This window comes from Cucurbita maxima, unplaced genomic scaffold, assembly GCF_002738345.1.
Source record: "Cucurbita maxima cultivar Rimu unplaced genomic scaffold, Cmax_1.0 Cma_Scf00022, whole genome shotgun sequence".
Lineage (NCBI taxonomy): Eukaryota > Viridiplantae > Streptophyta > Magnoliopsida > Cucurbitales > Cucurbitaceae > Cucurbita > Cucurbita maxima.
The window spans coordinates 2,583,648-2,598,578 of record NW_019272038.1 but is presented as its reverse complement, the minus strand read 5'-3'; the positions used below and the strand labels follow the sequence as shown (position 1 = coordinate 2,598,578).

At 39.8% G+C, this 14,931-nt stretch overlaps 4 protein-coding genes across 8 annotated transcripts; 3 read left to right on the top strand and 1 right to left on the bottom strand.

Annotated features, from left to right (window-relative positions):
• Window positions 1-490: 490 nt before the first annotated feature.
• Window positions 491-2,345, top strand: LOC111496020. The gene is made up of 5 exons (XM_023146239.1): window positions 491-853; window positions 931-1,008; window positions 1,111-1,210; window positions 1,283-1,419; window positions 1,993-2,345. Exons 1-5 carry the CDS (start codon window positions 512-514, stop codon window positions 2,221-2,223), a joined length of 888 nt encoding a protein of 295 aa, XP_023002007.1. The 5' UTR covers window positions 491-511; the 3' UTR covers window positions 2,224-2,345.
• Window positions 2,346-2,818: 473 nt separating this feature from the next.
• On the top strand, window positions 2,819-4,944 carry LOC111496026 (mediator of RNA polymerase II transcription subunit 18). The gene is made up of 5 exons (XM_023146248.1): window positions 2,819-2,961; window positions 3,341-3,440; window positions 3,633-3,690; window positions 3,775-4,131; window positions 4,561-4,944. The coding sequence occupies exons 1-5, from the start codon at window positions 2,926-2,928 to the stop codon at window positions 4,661-4,663; spliced, it is 654 nt and encodes a 217-aa protein (XP_023002016.1). The 5' UTR covers window positions 2,819-2,925; the 3' UTR covers window positions 4,664-4,944.
• Window positions 4,945-5,920: 976 nt separating this feature from the next.
• On the top strand, window positions 5,921-11,868 carry LOC111496013 (protein DA1). Of its 5 annotated transcripts, none has more exons than XM_023146229.1 (13): window positions 5,921-6,255; window positions 6,406-6,562; window positions 8,125-8,279; window positions 8,411-8,501; window positions 9,689-9,824; window positions 9,982-10,102; window positions 10,177-10,260; window positions 10,355-10,474; window positions 10,562-10,774; window positions 10,893-10,955; window positions 11,026-11,144; window positions 11,228-11,286; window positions 11,384-11,868. In XM_023146229.1, the coding sequence occupies exons 3-13, from the start codon at window positions 8,166-8,168 to the stop codon at window positions 11,704-11,706; spliced, it is 1,443 nt and encodes a 480-aa protein (XP_023001997.1). In that variant the 5' UTR covers window positions 5,921-6,255; window positions 6,406-6,562; window positions 8,125-8,165; the 3' UTR covers window positions 11,707-11,868. The 5 variants fall into 5 exon arrangements, with proteins under 5 accessions (XP_023001997.1, XP_023001998.1, XP_023001996.1 ...); XM_023146230.1 differs by having other exon boundaries at window positions 6,385-6,562; window positions 8,152-8,279; XM_023146228.1 differs by having other exon boundaries at window positions 6,385-6,562.
• LOC111496011 (protein LYK5-like) lies at window positions 11,767-13,893 on the bottom strand. The gene has a single exon (XM_023146225.1). The coding sequence runs from the start codon at window positions 13,723-13,725 to the stop codon at window positions 11,848-11,850; it is 1,878 nt and encodes a 625-aa protein (XP_023001993.1). The 5' UTR covers window positions 13,726-13,893; the 3' UTR covers window positions 11,767-11,847.
• Window positions 13,894-14,931: the final 1,038 nt, after the last annotated feature.

Here is a 14,931-nt window from a genome sequence, read left to right as displayed (position 1 = left end):
AAAAAAAAAAAAAAAAAAAATAATATATATATATATATATATATATATATATATATATATATATATTTACAAATAAGTTTAGAAAATTAATTAAATGGGCCGTTATGAAGGCAACTTTTTGGGCTACGAACTGGGCCAACCGTTCATTGAATGGGCCCCTTTTTTCTGAATTTCATAATTCATAACATACATTCAGACACGTGGAAGAATCCTTCATGGCACGTGCATATTCGCTATTCCGGCGGATAAGAACTCCGAAATTTCCGGTAGTCGCCGAAAGAGATTCTGACCACCACGTGTGCGGCTCTAAACAAAAGCGGTCCCACAAAGATGAATTTTCAAATACGCCACGTCATCCAACGTGGCCCACCTCTCCAAGAAAAAGGAAAATCGTACTGTAAATCTTCACGTCCGGACAAATTCCGGCCAAAATATGCTGCGAATCTTCCTTCTCCTTTAGATTCTATAAAAGAACACATAAGTTTTGGCCATAAATTAGAATTCAAGAACAATGGCAGCCACAAGATTGCTCCGGTCGGTTCGGCCTTCTGCCACCGTGGTGTCTTCTTCTTCATCATCGCCATCGACGGCGGCGAATGTGAGGTGCTTGGTCAAAACAGGGCTAAATTCAAAAAATGGCGAACGGTTAATAACCTCCGGCGACGGTGAGAGAAGACAGATAGTCAACCTTAAGGCGGCTGCGGCGGCGGCGGCGGCGGCTCCAGAGACTGTGGAGACGAAAACTAGAGAACTCGATTTGGGTTCTTTGCTGGCGAATCTACTCGTTCAATTGAAGAATACGGCGGTGAAGAAAAAGATTCGGAGGCGACAGATTCAGAAATTCATCGAAAAGGTTTGGATTAATCAAATTCCAATTCAATGCTTTACCGGAAATTACGATTTTCTGATCGGAATTTGTGGTTTTGTTAGATCATAATCAACTGCCGATTCTTTACATTATTCGCCGTCGCCGGATCTTTACTGGGTTCGATTCTATGTTTCCTTGAGGTGAACGCCGCTGAATTCTTCTAGTTTTCATTTAATTTTCTCATTCAAACTTGGATCTTGTTTCAATGCTCTGTTTTGAATGCTCTGTTTTTAAATTTTCAGGGGAGCTTTATTGTTGCAGAGTCTTATCTGCAGTATTTTAATAGCGTTTCACGGAGGTCCGACGAGAGTCATGCGGTGGAGCTTCTAATTGAATCGTTAGGTGAATTTTGTTCATAAATTCAAACGCTATTTACTTTCTATGAATTTATTTGTTTACATAACTGTTCGACAGACATGTTCTTGGTTGGAACTGCTCTGGTTGTTTTCGGTGTCGGATTGTTCGCGATGTTCGTCGGATCGGAGAAGATGACGGAAAAGAACCGGCGGTGGGTCTCTGGGTCGAACTTGTTTGGTCTGTTCTACATGAAGGTACAAAAACAAAATGGTTAGATAAACATGATTCTCCAAAATGGTATAATATTATCCTCTTTGAACATAAGTTCTCTTTGAACATAAGTTCTCACTGGCTTTACTTTCTTCAAAAGGCCTCAAACCAATAGAGAGAGTATTATTTGATTATAAATCTATGATCATAAGCCTCCTCTTAATCGAGACGCAACTCCTTTGGAGTCTTGTCATTTTTTAATATGCTTTCGAGGAGGTTCGACTCATTTTCTTTTGGAGTCTTTTTTTTTTTTTTTACCAATCTATTGGCATAATTAAGTTTCGGGCATGACTCTGATACCATATTAGATGAACACGACTCTCCACAATGGTATGATATTATCCACTTTGAGTATAAGCTCCTTCCTTTGAACTTCCCCAAAATGACTCGAACGGAGAAAATATTTTTTTTATTATAAATCTAGGATCAATTTACTAAATGGACTTTCATCCTCCAACAACGAAAGACAAAAAGAAAAACAAAAAGAAAAACAGGCACGGATTTGTTCTAAATTAAGCATGGTTTATGATTCTGGCTTTGATTGTGTTTTTTTTCAGAACATTCCGACATGGGTGGAAATGGAATCGGTGTCGGAGGCGAAGTCGAAGATCGGACACGCGGTGATGATGATACTACAAGTGGGTGTGTTGGAGAAGTTGAAGAGTATACCTTTGAGCTCCGCCGCCGATCTCGCCTGTTTCGCCGCCGCCATTCTGATTTTCTCCGCCTCCATCTTCTTCCTCTCCAGACTCAACATAGGCGGCGGCAGCCGCGACGGTTACAAGTAAACGGCCACCAGTGGCGGCGCTTCGTTCTTCGTTCGCTTGCTTCCACATTATATGTATAATTTTTGTGAAGACGAAGATTACCAATTCTTTTATTATTACTAATTAATATTTATTTATTTATTTTTCTTACATTACTCTTTTTTTTATTTTAAAAAAAACACAATATTAATATTTTGCGTCATTAAATTAAAATTAATTGTTTGTATAATCATGTTGTAAATTTCACTAAAATATATATACTTAAGAAAATAATTTATGATATTAATAACGATAATTATAAACGCGATAAAAGTAATATTATAGATAATTTTTATTATGTGTATATAATCGTAATTAGACATAATAATTACATAATAATCCATCATATTGGGTTTTTAAAAGAAATATTATTTAGAAATTGGGTCGAGCAATGGATTGGACCAAAGCCCATGACCTACTTTTGGGCCCTTTATTATGGGCCGAGCAATGAATTGGATTAAAGCCCAAGACCAACTTTTGGGCCCTTTATCATGGGCCGAACCCTTAACGAACAGTTGAAGGCGTGAAATTGCTCCGACTTCGAGATCGGAACCGGAGAGATTTGATGAAACCCACCATAATTATGGGGTTGAAATTTCTGGTTTAGTCTGCAGATTTGAATTTGAAGGTTTGGTTGAAGACGAATTGAGATACCGAACATTTGAAGCAGCTGCATAGATTGCGATGGAGTGTGTGGTTCAGGGCATAATCGAGACGCAGGCAAGTCTTTCTTCCTTTTGGTCTCGAATCGTTTTTCACTTCCTTCACGATCTAATTCCGTTTCCGTTTCTAATTAATTCTCTTATAGTTCTTTATTTTCATGTCTGTTTATCCACTCAAGAAATGTATTCGATCCTCTTTTTCGTCGTCTCCATAAGCTTTTGAATATCGATTTTGACTGGGGTTATGATCACCGCTGGTGTTAGTCTCTGAATTATGATTTAAAGCTTTCCTGGCGTGCGGCTGTTTCTTCGATTACTATAATCTGTTGTTTTCCACCATTTTCAATTGAGCTTACTTTTTCTCTAGGTTATTCCTTTCTTGCTAGTAGCGACAAGTTTTTGTGCTTTGGACTTCTCCTGACATTTTGATTCTGCAGCACGTTGAGGCGCTTGAGATTCTTCTTCAAGGAATTTGCGGCGTTCCCAGAGAACGATTAAGGCTCCATGAAATATGCCTAAAAAGTGGACCCAACTTAGGTATCCATGTGTGTTTCTTCAGCCTATTATTACATATTTGACTTCTCTGCATGTGATGGTATTTTGATAGTTCTTCTGATTGCAAAACAGTGATTGATACTAGTGGCATTTCTCCAAGTAAATTGGAGATTGGAGATTGTGCTTCCCTTTTATATCACTGTCTAATTTCATAATCTTTTGGCATAATGTTAGGTGCTGTGGCTTCGGAGGTTCGAATCATGTGTGACCTCGAGCAGACGGAACCGTCGTGGTATAATTCGATCTCTTGCTTTAATAGGGTGTTGTTTACTTTGGAGATAACTGAATGAATGGCAACTTTTTCCTGATAAATTAGGACTGTTAAACATATTGGAGGGGCAATGAGAGGTTCAGGTGCTGAACAACTCTCTGTTCTGGTTAGGACAATGGTAGAAAGCAAAGTTAGCAAGAACGTGCTTCGTTTATTCTATGCGCTTGGCTATAAGTTAGACCATGAGCTGCTGAGAGTTGGGTTTTCTTTCCGATTCCACCGGGGCACTCATATAACAGTGACGGTTTCTTCAGTTAATAAGATGTTGAAGCTTCATTCGACCGATGAGGCTGTACCTGTAACACCTGGTATACAGCTAGTTGAAGTGACAGCCCCAGCAACTTCTGAAAACTACTCCGAAGTAGCCAGTGCAGTGTCAACGTTCTGTGAATATCTTGCACCGTAAGTACTTCTAGTACTTTTAGGATTGAAGTTGTCGTGTAATTGAACTGTTCGGTTTATGCATATTCAATAGCCTATCTCACACTGATGCTGTGAATTGCTGATATGGGCTTGAGACCTTACCAAATTCGAATGCCTGCCACAAAATTACGAAAGAATTTCACAAGTATCGATCGTAATCTACCTGTTGGTTGAATTGTTTTGCATTGACAAGGGCCCTTTTTTACTGGATGCTTGATTATGTTCATTCACTTGTTTCTCCTCCAAAGAAACTTATAACTATAGGTTTGGGGTTAGAAAAATCATAATGCACAATATTTCTGTTTGCTCAAAGTAAAGATTAAATCCCAAGTTTGTGTGTCGCTTATAAGCTATTGTTTGTACTTTCTTGACTGTGATAAAATCAAGCTTTCATCTTTACTTTTACAGGCTGCTGCATTTGTCAAAACCTGGAATATCCACAGGTGTTGTTCCTACAGCTGCTGCCGCCGCAGCATCTCTCCTCTCCGATGGCGCTGGAACGACAATGTAGATTGTTTGCTTTGATGTCAACAGTTTTTCAGCCTGAACTCCGATCATTTTCTCGTCCATGAAGCTCTTCATCCGTTCCCTTTCGTGCCTTGAAGCTCCCGGTTTGGATATGATGCTGCTTATCTGAATTCTGGACAAAAAAGTTCAATCTAAAAACCATTTTTTCGTAGTTGCTACATAGAATGTTAGACAAGACTAAGTTGTTGAAGGTACTATGCCTTGTGTTCATGTCTCAAAGACAATATGAAGGCTTATATTTATGAAGCGTTTAGAATTTGGGATTTTCTGGTGTACTCTTTCTTGTACGTTTTTATACAGCATTTGAACAACTCAATGAAAAATATCAATTTAGTAGCTCTAATTAAAAGGAAACTAACAAAAGAGGACAAATTTTCGGTTTAGTCTCGTAGAGCCAATAAGTCAACATTTTAAGTAATTTTTACTTCAAGTCAGTATTGATATTGAATGGTGAAATGTTATGGTCATGCTTGTTTAAGGTCTTATGGCTATATGCTCTCATTGCATGCCAAAACCCTTATCTATGTGCCAAGAAAAGTGTTAGGGCTGAATGACCGTTGCATGCCAAAACCCTTACCTATCCGAGAAAAGTGCAACCTTTACCGGTATGTTGCTCATTGCATGCCAAAACCTTTACCCGTATGTCAAAACCTTTACATGTACCCTTACCTGTCTAAGAAAAAAGTGCAACCTTTACTTATATGCCTTACCTATTTACTAAGAAAAGTGCGATTGTAGTGAAGAACCTTTATTCAAGAAAAGTGCGATTGTGACATCACCTTTTCTAAAAAAATAAAATATACAGAAAATTTATTAAAATTGACGGCTGAATTTCTGCGCCAAATTGTTGTTTTAAATTAAAGTTTTTCCATTTAGATATAGAGATGGGAGAGCTTGAAACAGTCCAACACAACACCTGTCTGCCAAGCTCAAGAACAAAAGTCAAAGAACTGGACAATAATCATCCAAATCCATGATTTTTCATTACAAATTTAAGCCATTTTCTGGGTAAATAATTTAGTTTTACTTTCTAAATGATTAATTAATAATACCCCTCTCAAATTGAAACAAAACTTTATCGAATTTGTAAGGCAGTGTTCATGGAATCTTTTATCAACCGCACCATTTTCTTAAGAATCTTTTCAACCTTTTACCCTTCCCTCCCTCCCTCCCTCCCTCCCTCCATTTCCCCTTTTAACATCTTTCTTAAAATCGTTATCACACATTTTCATTCCATTGATTCATCGAAGAAATCCAAATCAATCCATCTTTTCAGTTCATTAGCGAACTTTCTCACTTTCCCTTTACATCTTCTTCCATTTCCTCTCTATTTCGCCCCTTTTTCTTCAAGTAATCATCATACATTTGCAATTTCCCCATTATTTTCTCTCTTTTTCTTTCAATTTTTTGATGCCTTTTTCTCCCTTTACGCTTTCTTCTCTTAGAACCCTTTCAGGGTTTATTGTCGTCGCGTAGAGATTTAGCGGCTCCCAGTTGTTTGCCCAACTGGGTTTGGATTGAATCGATCTTTGTGGGTCTGACTCGCCGATTCAAATGTTTGGCTGATGGATGAATGTGAGAATGATCTTCAACTTTGCTTTATAGCTATTTCCTATTATTTTTATGCTCTTGGCTGCTTTATTGTTGGAGTTAAACAATTATATTGCTCTCTTTTCCGCCCCTTTTGGTCTAATTCCTGAATAGATTATTCGCTTGCAAGAACAGAGGAGAGAGAGAGAGAGAGAGGGGTGAGAACAAATGAAATATTGGGTTCTTTGATTACGGCGGAATTCTGGGTTTGTTCTAGCGAATTGGGAGCTTTTTCTTATCTGGGTCTCTGCTGATTCCACCATTTCTGCAGGTTCTTATTTGATTTCTGGAGGTGAGTTGCTGAACCCACTAGTTTGTTCTCTTCCTATTGTGTTCATCTGAAACTTTTGGTTGGGAACTTGAATTTGAGACATATTTGAGCTGGATGAATCTCTGTCTCTCTCTCTCTGCAGATGTTTTTTTTAAGGATGTTGTTTTGTCTAGAATTATGTTGGGGGAAAAGGAATTAATGGCTGTATCTTGATCTTGTTTGAATTTGGTACTGGCTTAAATGGTTGTAATTGTTAGATACTCTGTGAGATCCCATAACGGTTGGGGAGGATAACGAAACATTCTTTATAAGGGTGTGTAAACCTCCCCTTGTAGACGCGTTTTAAAAACCTTGAGGGAAGCCAGAAAGAGAAAGTCTAAAGAGGCAATATATGCTAGCGGTAGGCTTGAGCAGTTACATATTGTTTGTTTGTTTGTGCGCTAATCTTCGTTAGGTTGTTTAAGCTTTAGAAAGAACTGAATCTTTGTGTATTTTGTTGGATTGGATGCATTAAGTGAACTATGAGTGTTGCTGAACCCACTATTTGTTCTCTTTGTATTGCGTTCATCTGAAACTGTTGGTTGGAAACTTGAATTTGAGACATATTTGAGCTGGATGAATCTCTGTCTCTCTCTATCTGCAGATGTTTTTTTAAGGATGTTGTATTGTCTTTTAACTTTTCTTGACTGGAGAAATATGTTGGGGGGAAAAGAATTAATGGCTTTATAGATCTTGTTTGAATTTGGTATTGGCTTAAATGGTTGTAATTGTTAGATGACTGAAGGATACTATGTGAGATTCCACAACGGTTAGGGAGGAGAACAAAGCATTCTTTATAAGGGTGTGGAAACCTACCCCTAGTAGACACATTTTAAAAACCTTGAGGGGAAGCCCGAAAGGAAAAGCTCAAAGAGGACAATATCTACTAGTGGTGGGTTTGAGCGGTTGAAAATGATATTAGAGACAACACGGGCAGTGTGCCAGCGAGGACGCTGACCCCCAAGGGGGTGGATTGTGAGATCCCACATCAGTTGGAGAGGGGAACGAAGCATTCCTTATAAGGGTGTGAAAACCTCTCCCTAGCAAACATGTTTTAAAAACTTTGAGGGAAAGCCTAAAGAGGACAATATCTGCTACACGTTTTAAAAATCTTGAGGGGAAGCCCGAAAGGAAAAGCTCAATGAGGACAATATCTGCTAGTGGTGGGTTTGAGCGGTTACAAATGGTATTAGAGCCAGGGTGCCAGCGAGGACACTAGGACCCAAGGGGGTGGATTGTGAGATCCCACATCCGTTGGAGAGGGGAACAAAACAATCCTTATAAGGGTGTGGAAACCTCCCCCTTGTAGACGCGTTTTAAAAAACCTTGAGGGGAAGCCCGAAAGGGAAAACTCAAAGAGGACAATATCTGCTAGCAGTGGGCGTGGGCTGCTACATACTGTTTGTTTGTTTGTGGGCTAATATTTCGTTATGTTGTTTAATGTTTGTGTATTTTGTTTCCTCCTTTAAGACAAGAGGGATGGGATGCATTAAGTGAACTATGAGTGTATTTATGTTCCTTTCATCATTTTATTGGTTTCCCAGGTAAATTTTTTCATTGATCATGGACAGATAAGACTAGAACCATGGGTTGGCTAAGCAAGATTTTAAAAGTTGGATCTGGCCATAAAATAGCTGAAATGAATTACGAATCGAACTATGAGGAGGATCAGAATTCTCATCTGCCCTCGACTTCGGAGGTGAACGAACACGCTTACCATCATCATCTTTTTTAGTTTCGTGATTGTTTAACCAGTTATATGTAAAACCTTATCGTTTTTTAGCTTATACTTTCACCATTTCACGTACTGTGATGGGAACTCGAAAACAGGGTTTATGGTCAGAGAACGAGAATGACGACATCGATCATGCGATAGCGATTTCTCTTGTGGAAGATAGTCCGAAGGCAAATAATGTTATTGGTGAGTGTAGTGGCTGTCCTACTGCCATCATATGCTTTTAAAAGATATCATTGTTCATGTTCCTCTTCCTAGATTCATCCCAAATCTTTTGTTTTTGAGCTTTCCAATGGAGACGACACGGTTAAATCTGTTTCATTGAGATGAGTGTAAACTATTTCTGAAATTTACTTGTGTGAAGTTTGTTTTTTGATACGCCTAATGGACCGGAGAATTCAAGACGTGGTACATGGGGGTCTGTGATAAATGTAGTGAGGTCCCACATCGGTTGGAGAGAGGAACATTTCTGATAAGGGTGTGGAAACCTCACCCATAGCAGATGCATTTTAAGACCGTGAGGCTGATGGCGATACGTGGCTGGCCAAAGCAGACAATATTTGTTAGCGGTGGGCTTGGGCTGTTACAAATGATATCAGAGCTCGACATCGAGCAGTGTGCTAGCGAGAACGTTGGGCCCCCAAGGGGTGGATTGTGAGATCCCACATTGGTTGGAGAGGGGAACAAAACATTCCTTATAAGGGGGTGGAAACCTCTTTCTAGCAGACACGTTTTAAAACCCTTGAGGTGAAGCCCGAAAGGAAAAGCCTAAAGAAGACAATATCTATTAGCGGTGGGTTTGGGCTATTACAAATGGTATCAAAGTCAGACATCGGGCAGTGTGCCAACGAGGACACTGGGTTTCCAAGGGGGGTGGATTGTGAGATCCCACATTTATAGGGGGAAACGAAGCATTCCTTATAAGGGTGTGGAAATCTCTCCCTAGAAGACATGTTTTAAAAACCTTGAGGAGAAGCCTGAAAGGAAAAGTCTAAAGAGAACATTATCTACTAGTGGTGGGCTTGAACTGTTACAAATGGTATCAAAGCTAGACACTCAGTACTGTGCCAACGAGGACGTTGGGCCCCAAATGGGGGGTGGATTGTGAGATCCCACATCGGTTGGAGAGGGGAACAAAACATTCCTTATAAAAGGGTGTGAAAACTTCTCCCTAGCATACGCCTTTTAAAAACATTGAGGGAAAGCCTAAAGAGGACAATATATGCTAGCGGTGGGCTTGAGTTGTTATAATTGCTGTCCAAGGACATCAAGATCTGAAGTATTCATACGTTTAAATGTATATATTTTGTTTGTATTCCCGAATTATTTGTTTTAAGTACGAACTTATAATAAGTTCTTGAAACATTTGATAGATCGTGATTATCAATCGGATGAAGACGAACTTCTTGCCAAAGCAGTACAAGAAAGCCTCAATCTCGAGCCTCCTCCACAATATACAAATGGACATATGTATCAACCGTATATACCGCAATATCAATTTGGTTCCAGGTACTAATACTCACTTAACGAACCACATGACATTACATGTCGAAACCTCTACGTACAATATTTATCTCCATCTTCGCTTGCATTTGTTCGTTTTTGAACTTTCTTCTTTTCTTTGTTCGAGATGACATGTATTTTAACGAGTCCCGATTCTTGTTAGGATATGTGCGGGCTGCTACAATGAGATTGGCTATGGACGTTACTTGAACTGTCTCAACGCATTTTGGCATCCGGAATGTTTCCGGTGCCGTGCCTGCAACCTTCCTATTTCAGATTATGAGGTGAAAACTATTTTCTAAATCGTTCGAGAGCTATTTTTCTTGGCTCGAGCTCACACGACCCTTCCTTCTTATAGTTTTCTACTTCTGGGAATTTTCCCTACCATAAATCTTGCTACAAGGAGAACTATCATCCAAAATGTGATGTTTGCAAGCACTTCGTGAGTACTTTTACTTGAGCTGTTTAGTTTTTTCTTCAAACGTCTACTTATAACCAATTGGCGTCGGGATTTGGGATACGTGTCCCACGAACAGATTCCGACGAATTCTGCTGGCCTTATTGAATACAGGGCACACCCTTTTTGGATCCAGAAATATTGTCCGTCTCATGAATATGATGCCACTCCACGATGTTGCAGCTGCGAACGAATGGAGGTCAGTGACATTGTTCTCTAAGTTCTTCAATAAAATCTCAGTTTCCATGAATTTTTGACGAAGTGGTGGACGTTTTATGTTTACCAGCCACAAGAGGTTAAGTATATTCCACTTCATGATGGTCGAAAGCTTTGCCTCGAGTGCCTCGACTCTACGATCATGGACACGAAAGAATGCCAACCTCTTTACTTTGAGATACAAGAATTTTATGATGGTTTGAATATGAAAGTAGAACAGGAAGTTCCATTGCTTTTGGTTGAAAGACAAGCACTAAATGAAGCAAGAGAAGGAGAAAAACATGTAACCAAACAACTCTTTCTCAGCTGTAATGTTTAATGTTGTCTGTTCTTTCCCCACTTTTAACTCTGAAACATGTTTTGTTCTGTGAATCTGTGTCGATTTTTCTCGTCCTTGTTAGGGCCATTATCATATTCCCGAGACACGAGGACTTTGTCTGTCGGAGGAACAAACCATTAGCACGGTAAGAATTTCGGCTCCTTTTTTGGTTATGAATCCAGTTGTTCATTGATCAAAGGCTAAAAATCTTACAGGTTTTAAGGCGACCTAGATACGAAAGGGGGAACCGTGTAACGAACATGATGTTGGAGCCCTATAAACTAACACGTCATTGTGAGGTCACGGCAATTCTTATCCTGTTTGGTCTTCCTAGGTATGTATTATCAATGGAAGTTTAGAACAAGATCCAAAATACTCGGCATAATGGCGATATTGGTTCTTGTGTATCGTGCACAGGTTGCTTACGGGGTCGATTTTAGCTCATGAGATGATGCACGCATGGCTACGTCTTAAAGGTATGTTTCACGAAAATTTTCTTTGGCAATGACATTAATACACGTGCTCCCTGTTCTGTTGTTTGATATTCCAACACTCGTGCCATGGTTTTTAAAGGTTTTCGAACTCTAAGTCAAGACGTCGAAGAAGGTATCTGTCAAGTTCTAGCACATATGTGGTTGAATACCGAGCTCATGTCTTGCCAAGACTATAACGATGTTGCCTCGACCTCGTACTCCGCTGCTCCCACGACGTCGTCAAGAAGAAAAACAATGTCTAAATTTGAGAGAAAACTTGGAGAGTTCTTTAAACACCAAATAGAGTCCGACATGTCCCCAGTTTATGGAGACGGATTTAGAGCTGGGCAGATGGCCGTTCATAAATACGGTCTTCGGAGTACCCTCGATCATATTCAAATGACCGGTACCTTTCCTTATTGAAACTGGAGACGTGTACGTATCCGTAATCGATATCGATTCTTTAAATTTCTTCTTCATTTCTGTTCTTGGCCTTCCATATTTACAGCTAAGGCCAAATTCTTTGAAGGAATCCACTTTGTGCAGATTCATTTATTTGAATGCTTATGGTTCCACATTTGTCTCTGCCTCTGTTCTTCCTTCGAATTCATCTCGGTCGCCATATGACAATGGCGACGGTTTTAGCTTCTGTAAACAATCCTGAATCTTTAGTAGAGTCGATACTACCTCTCCCATGCTCGGCCGCTGTTCTGGTTCTCGGTTCAAGCAGGCTGCACTTAGTTTAACCATCTGTAAACCAAACTCCATCTTCCCAGGTTCTTTAAGTTTCGAATCTAGAAACCGAGTTAGCCGAGATTCGACATTGTTTCCAATGGTGGGAATCATTGTTGTAGAAAGTAGAACCTCTCGTCCTCCTTCCCGAAAAACCACCTCTTTTCGACTAATAAGCTCCAAAACCACCACTCCGAAAGCAAAGACATCAGTCTTTGGAGTTACGAGCCCCGCCTCCTGAGACATGTAGCCCTTTGCCCCTCCAAGATTTGTGGTCGAAACAGAGGCTGCTGTGGTTCTCTCTGTTATTCTTGCTAGACTGAAGTTCGAAAGTTTGGCTCGTAAATTGCCGTTGAGTAGGATATTGTTGCTGTTGATGTTGTTGTGTACGTAGGCAGGTTGTGTGAAGCTGTGAAGATAGTGAAGCCCGTTAGCGATGTCGAGAGCGATCTGTATCCTTGTCCTCCAGCTCCGTCTCTCTTTTCTGCTGCCTTTATCGAGCCATTCTCTTAGTGACCCGTTTTCCATGAACTCGAAAAGAAGGTAAAAATCGCCATCATTTTCGCAAACACCCTCGAGCTTCACCAGATTGAAATGGTGGATTTTCTTTAGAATGCTAACTTCTGTAATGGCGTCCATTGTGGTCCTTTTCACAGCTAGTTTCATCTTCTTTTCGAACGTTCCTCGAAACACAGATCCATTTACTCTGTTCTTTGAACTGAATCTTCTTGTAGCTTTCGTTATCTCTTCGAACCTGAACACTTTCACAGCTCGCTCCATGCCTGCGATTTCGACCCGAATATCAGCTGGTGGTGTCCATTTTCTTATCATGTTCTTGTTGTTCTTAGAAGTCATCCCTTTTGCTCTGGTTTTACGAATGAGAAAAACTGCAAAAACGACAACCACAATGACTACCGTCAAGCAACCAGCGCCTTTTGCGATATCTACGAGAACATGTTGTCTCGATGACGCTTTCTCCGGTCGATCAGCGGTAGATGGGCATGGTAATTTAATCTGTGAGCTTGTTAGTTCAATTGGCAATGGAATTAGAATCGTTGAAAATGGAAATAGATTTGGATCATCTTCCTCTTGAAACCCATTTGCTTCAAGAACACTCTTCTTGCTCACATTGAACCTCTCCCCAATTTTCAAAACCGTGTCGTCTTCGCCAACCAAATAAGTAACCAAATACTCGACCCCCTTCCGAGCTTGGTTCGTCGTCGAACAGGCGCATCTAAGCGGCACATGGAGTTTCAACCCAGCTCGGAGATCCAATTCATGGAACCTATTACCAAACTTAAGACCCTGGCAAGTAGTAGAGCCCTGGTAAATCTCAGTGGCAACAAAGTAATAGGTTTGAGAATACGCTAGGACAAACGAGGCATTGGCCTGGTAGAATCGGTCGATGCAAGAACAGTGAAGTGGAACGACGACTGCCGTGTCTGGCTTTAGAAGTGAGAAGACGGTGACGTTGTTGGCTATGGCAATTTCATCTGAGCTTGAGGAGGTGAGATTGGAAATGGAAGGAACGGAATCGTAGGGCGGTTTGGATTTGAAGATGAGGAAAGCTCGACAGGAGCTTGCTCGACCGTTGCAGGAGTAGAGCCCGAACGGCTCAGTATCGCCGCCGCAGCTGGGACGCGAGTAATTCTGCTGAGCAGTGATGAGTGAAGAAAGAAGAAGAAAGAAGGTGGAGAAAATTAGAGTCATAGTTGGTTGGTAGTTATTTTGATTGAAGATGAACTTGTTCTTGATTTGTGCTTAAACAAAGGTATTTAAGCTGAAAGAGAAGGATTTGGAAGCATTAATTAATGTAATTTTTAAACATTTTTTAAATTTGTCTTTTTTTGTTTAGAAGCTAATGGATGGATTTATATGTTCTTGGTAAGTTCGACTTTTATTTTTTTTCCGTTCATTTAAAATATATTATGCAATGACTCAAGCCCACAGTTAATCGATATTATCGTCTTTGAGTTTCCTCTCCAAATTTTAAAACGTGTTTATTAAAGAGAGGTTTCCACATCTTTATAAGGAATGTTTCAATCCCCTCGTCAAACGGTGTGAGATCTCACAATCCACTACCATTGGGAGCCCAACGACCCAATGTCTAGCCTTGATACCGTTTGTAATGGCTCAAGCCCACTATTAGTAGATATTGTTCTCTTTGGGAATTGTGAAATCCAATATCGGTTGGAGAGGAAAAAAAAAAACATTTCTGATAAGGGTGTGGAAACCTTTTATCTAGTAGAAGTGTTTGGATATTGGGGATAAGGTTAGAAGTAAAGCCCAAATGAGACAATATCTGCTAGAAGACAATGTCTACTAGCAGCGAAGCCCAAAGAAGACAATGTTTGCTAGTAGCAAAGTCCAAAAAAGACAATATTTGCTAGCAGCGAAGCTCAAATAAGACAATATTTGCTAGCAGCGAAGTCCAAAAAAGACAATATCTTAGCCCAAATAAGACAATATTCGTTAACGGCGAAGCCCAAAGAAGACAATATCTGCTGGCAGTAGGCTTAACGGTTACATTATTACGGCTGAGAGGAGGTTTTTTTTTTAATAAATATTTTATTGCACGGAAGAAAAGTGCTGTTTGGATGTCGTTATTAAGAACGCGTAACCCGGGTGAGAGGATATCATATATCCTGTTACCAACCAGTCTCTCTCACCACCCAACTTGACGGTTCCCACATCGATTTATTTGTGGGGATCAAATTCTCCACAATTATTATTTATATTATTTTCAAAAATTTTCTTTTAAAAAAATTGGATAATTTTTTATTTTTTCCAATATAAAGTTTATCAAAAATTAAAAATGTTATAATAATTTTAATAGTATTAAAAATTAAAATGAGGGGGGCGAAGTGGGAATTTAGGCAGGGTTGGGGGCGGGGATATGAACAAAGAATATAATCT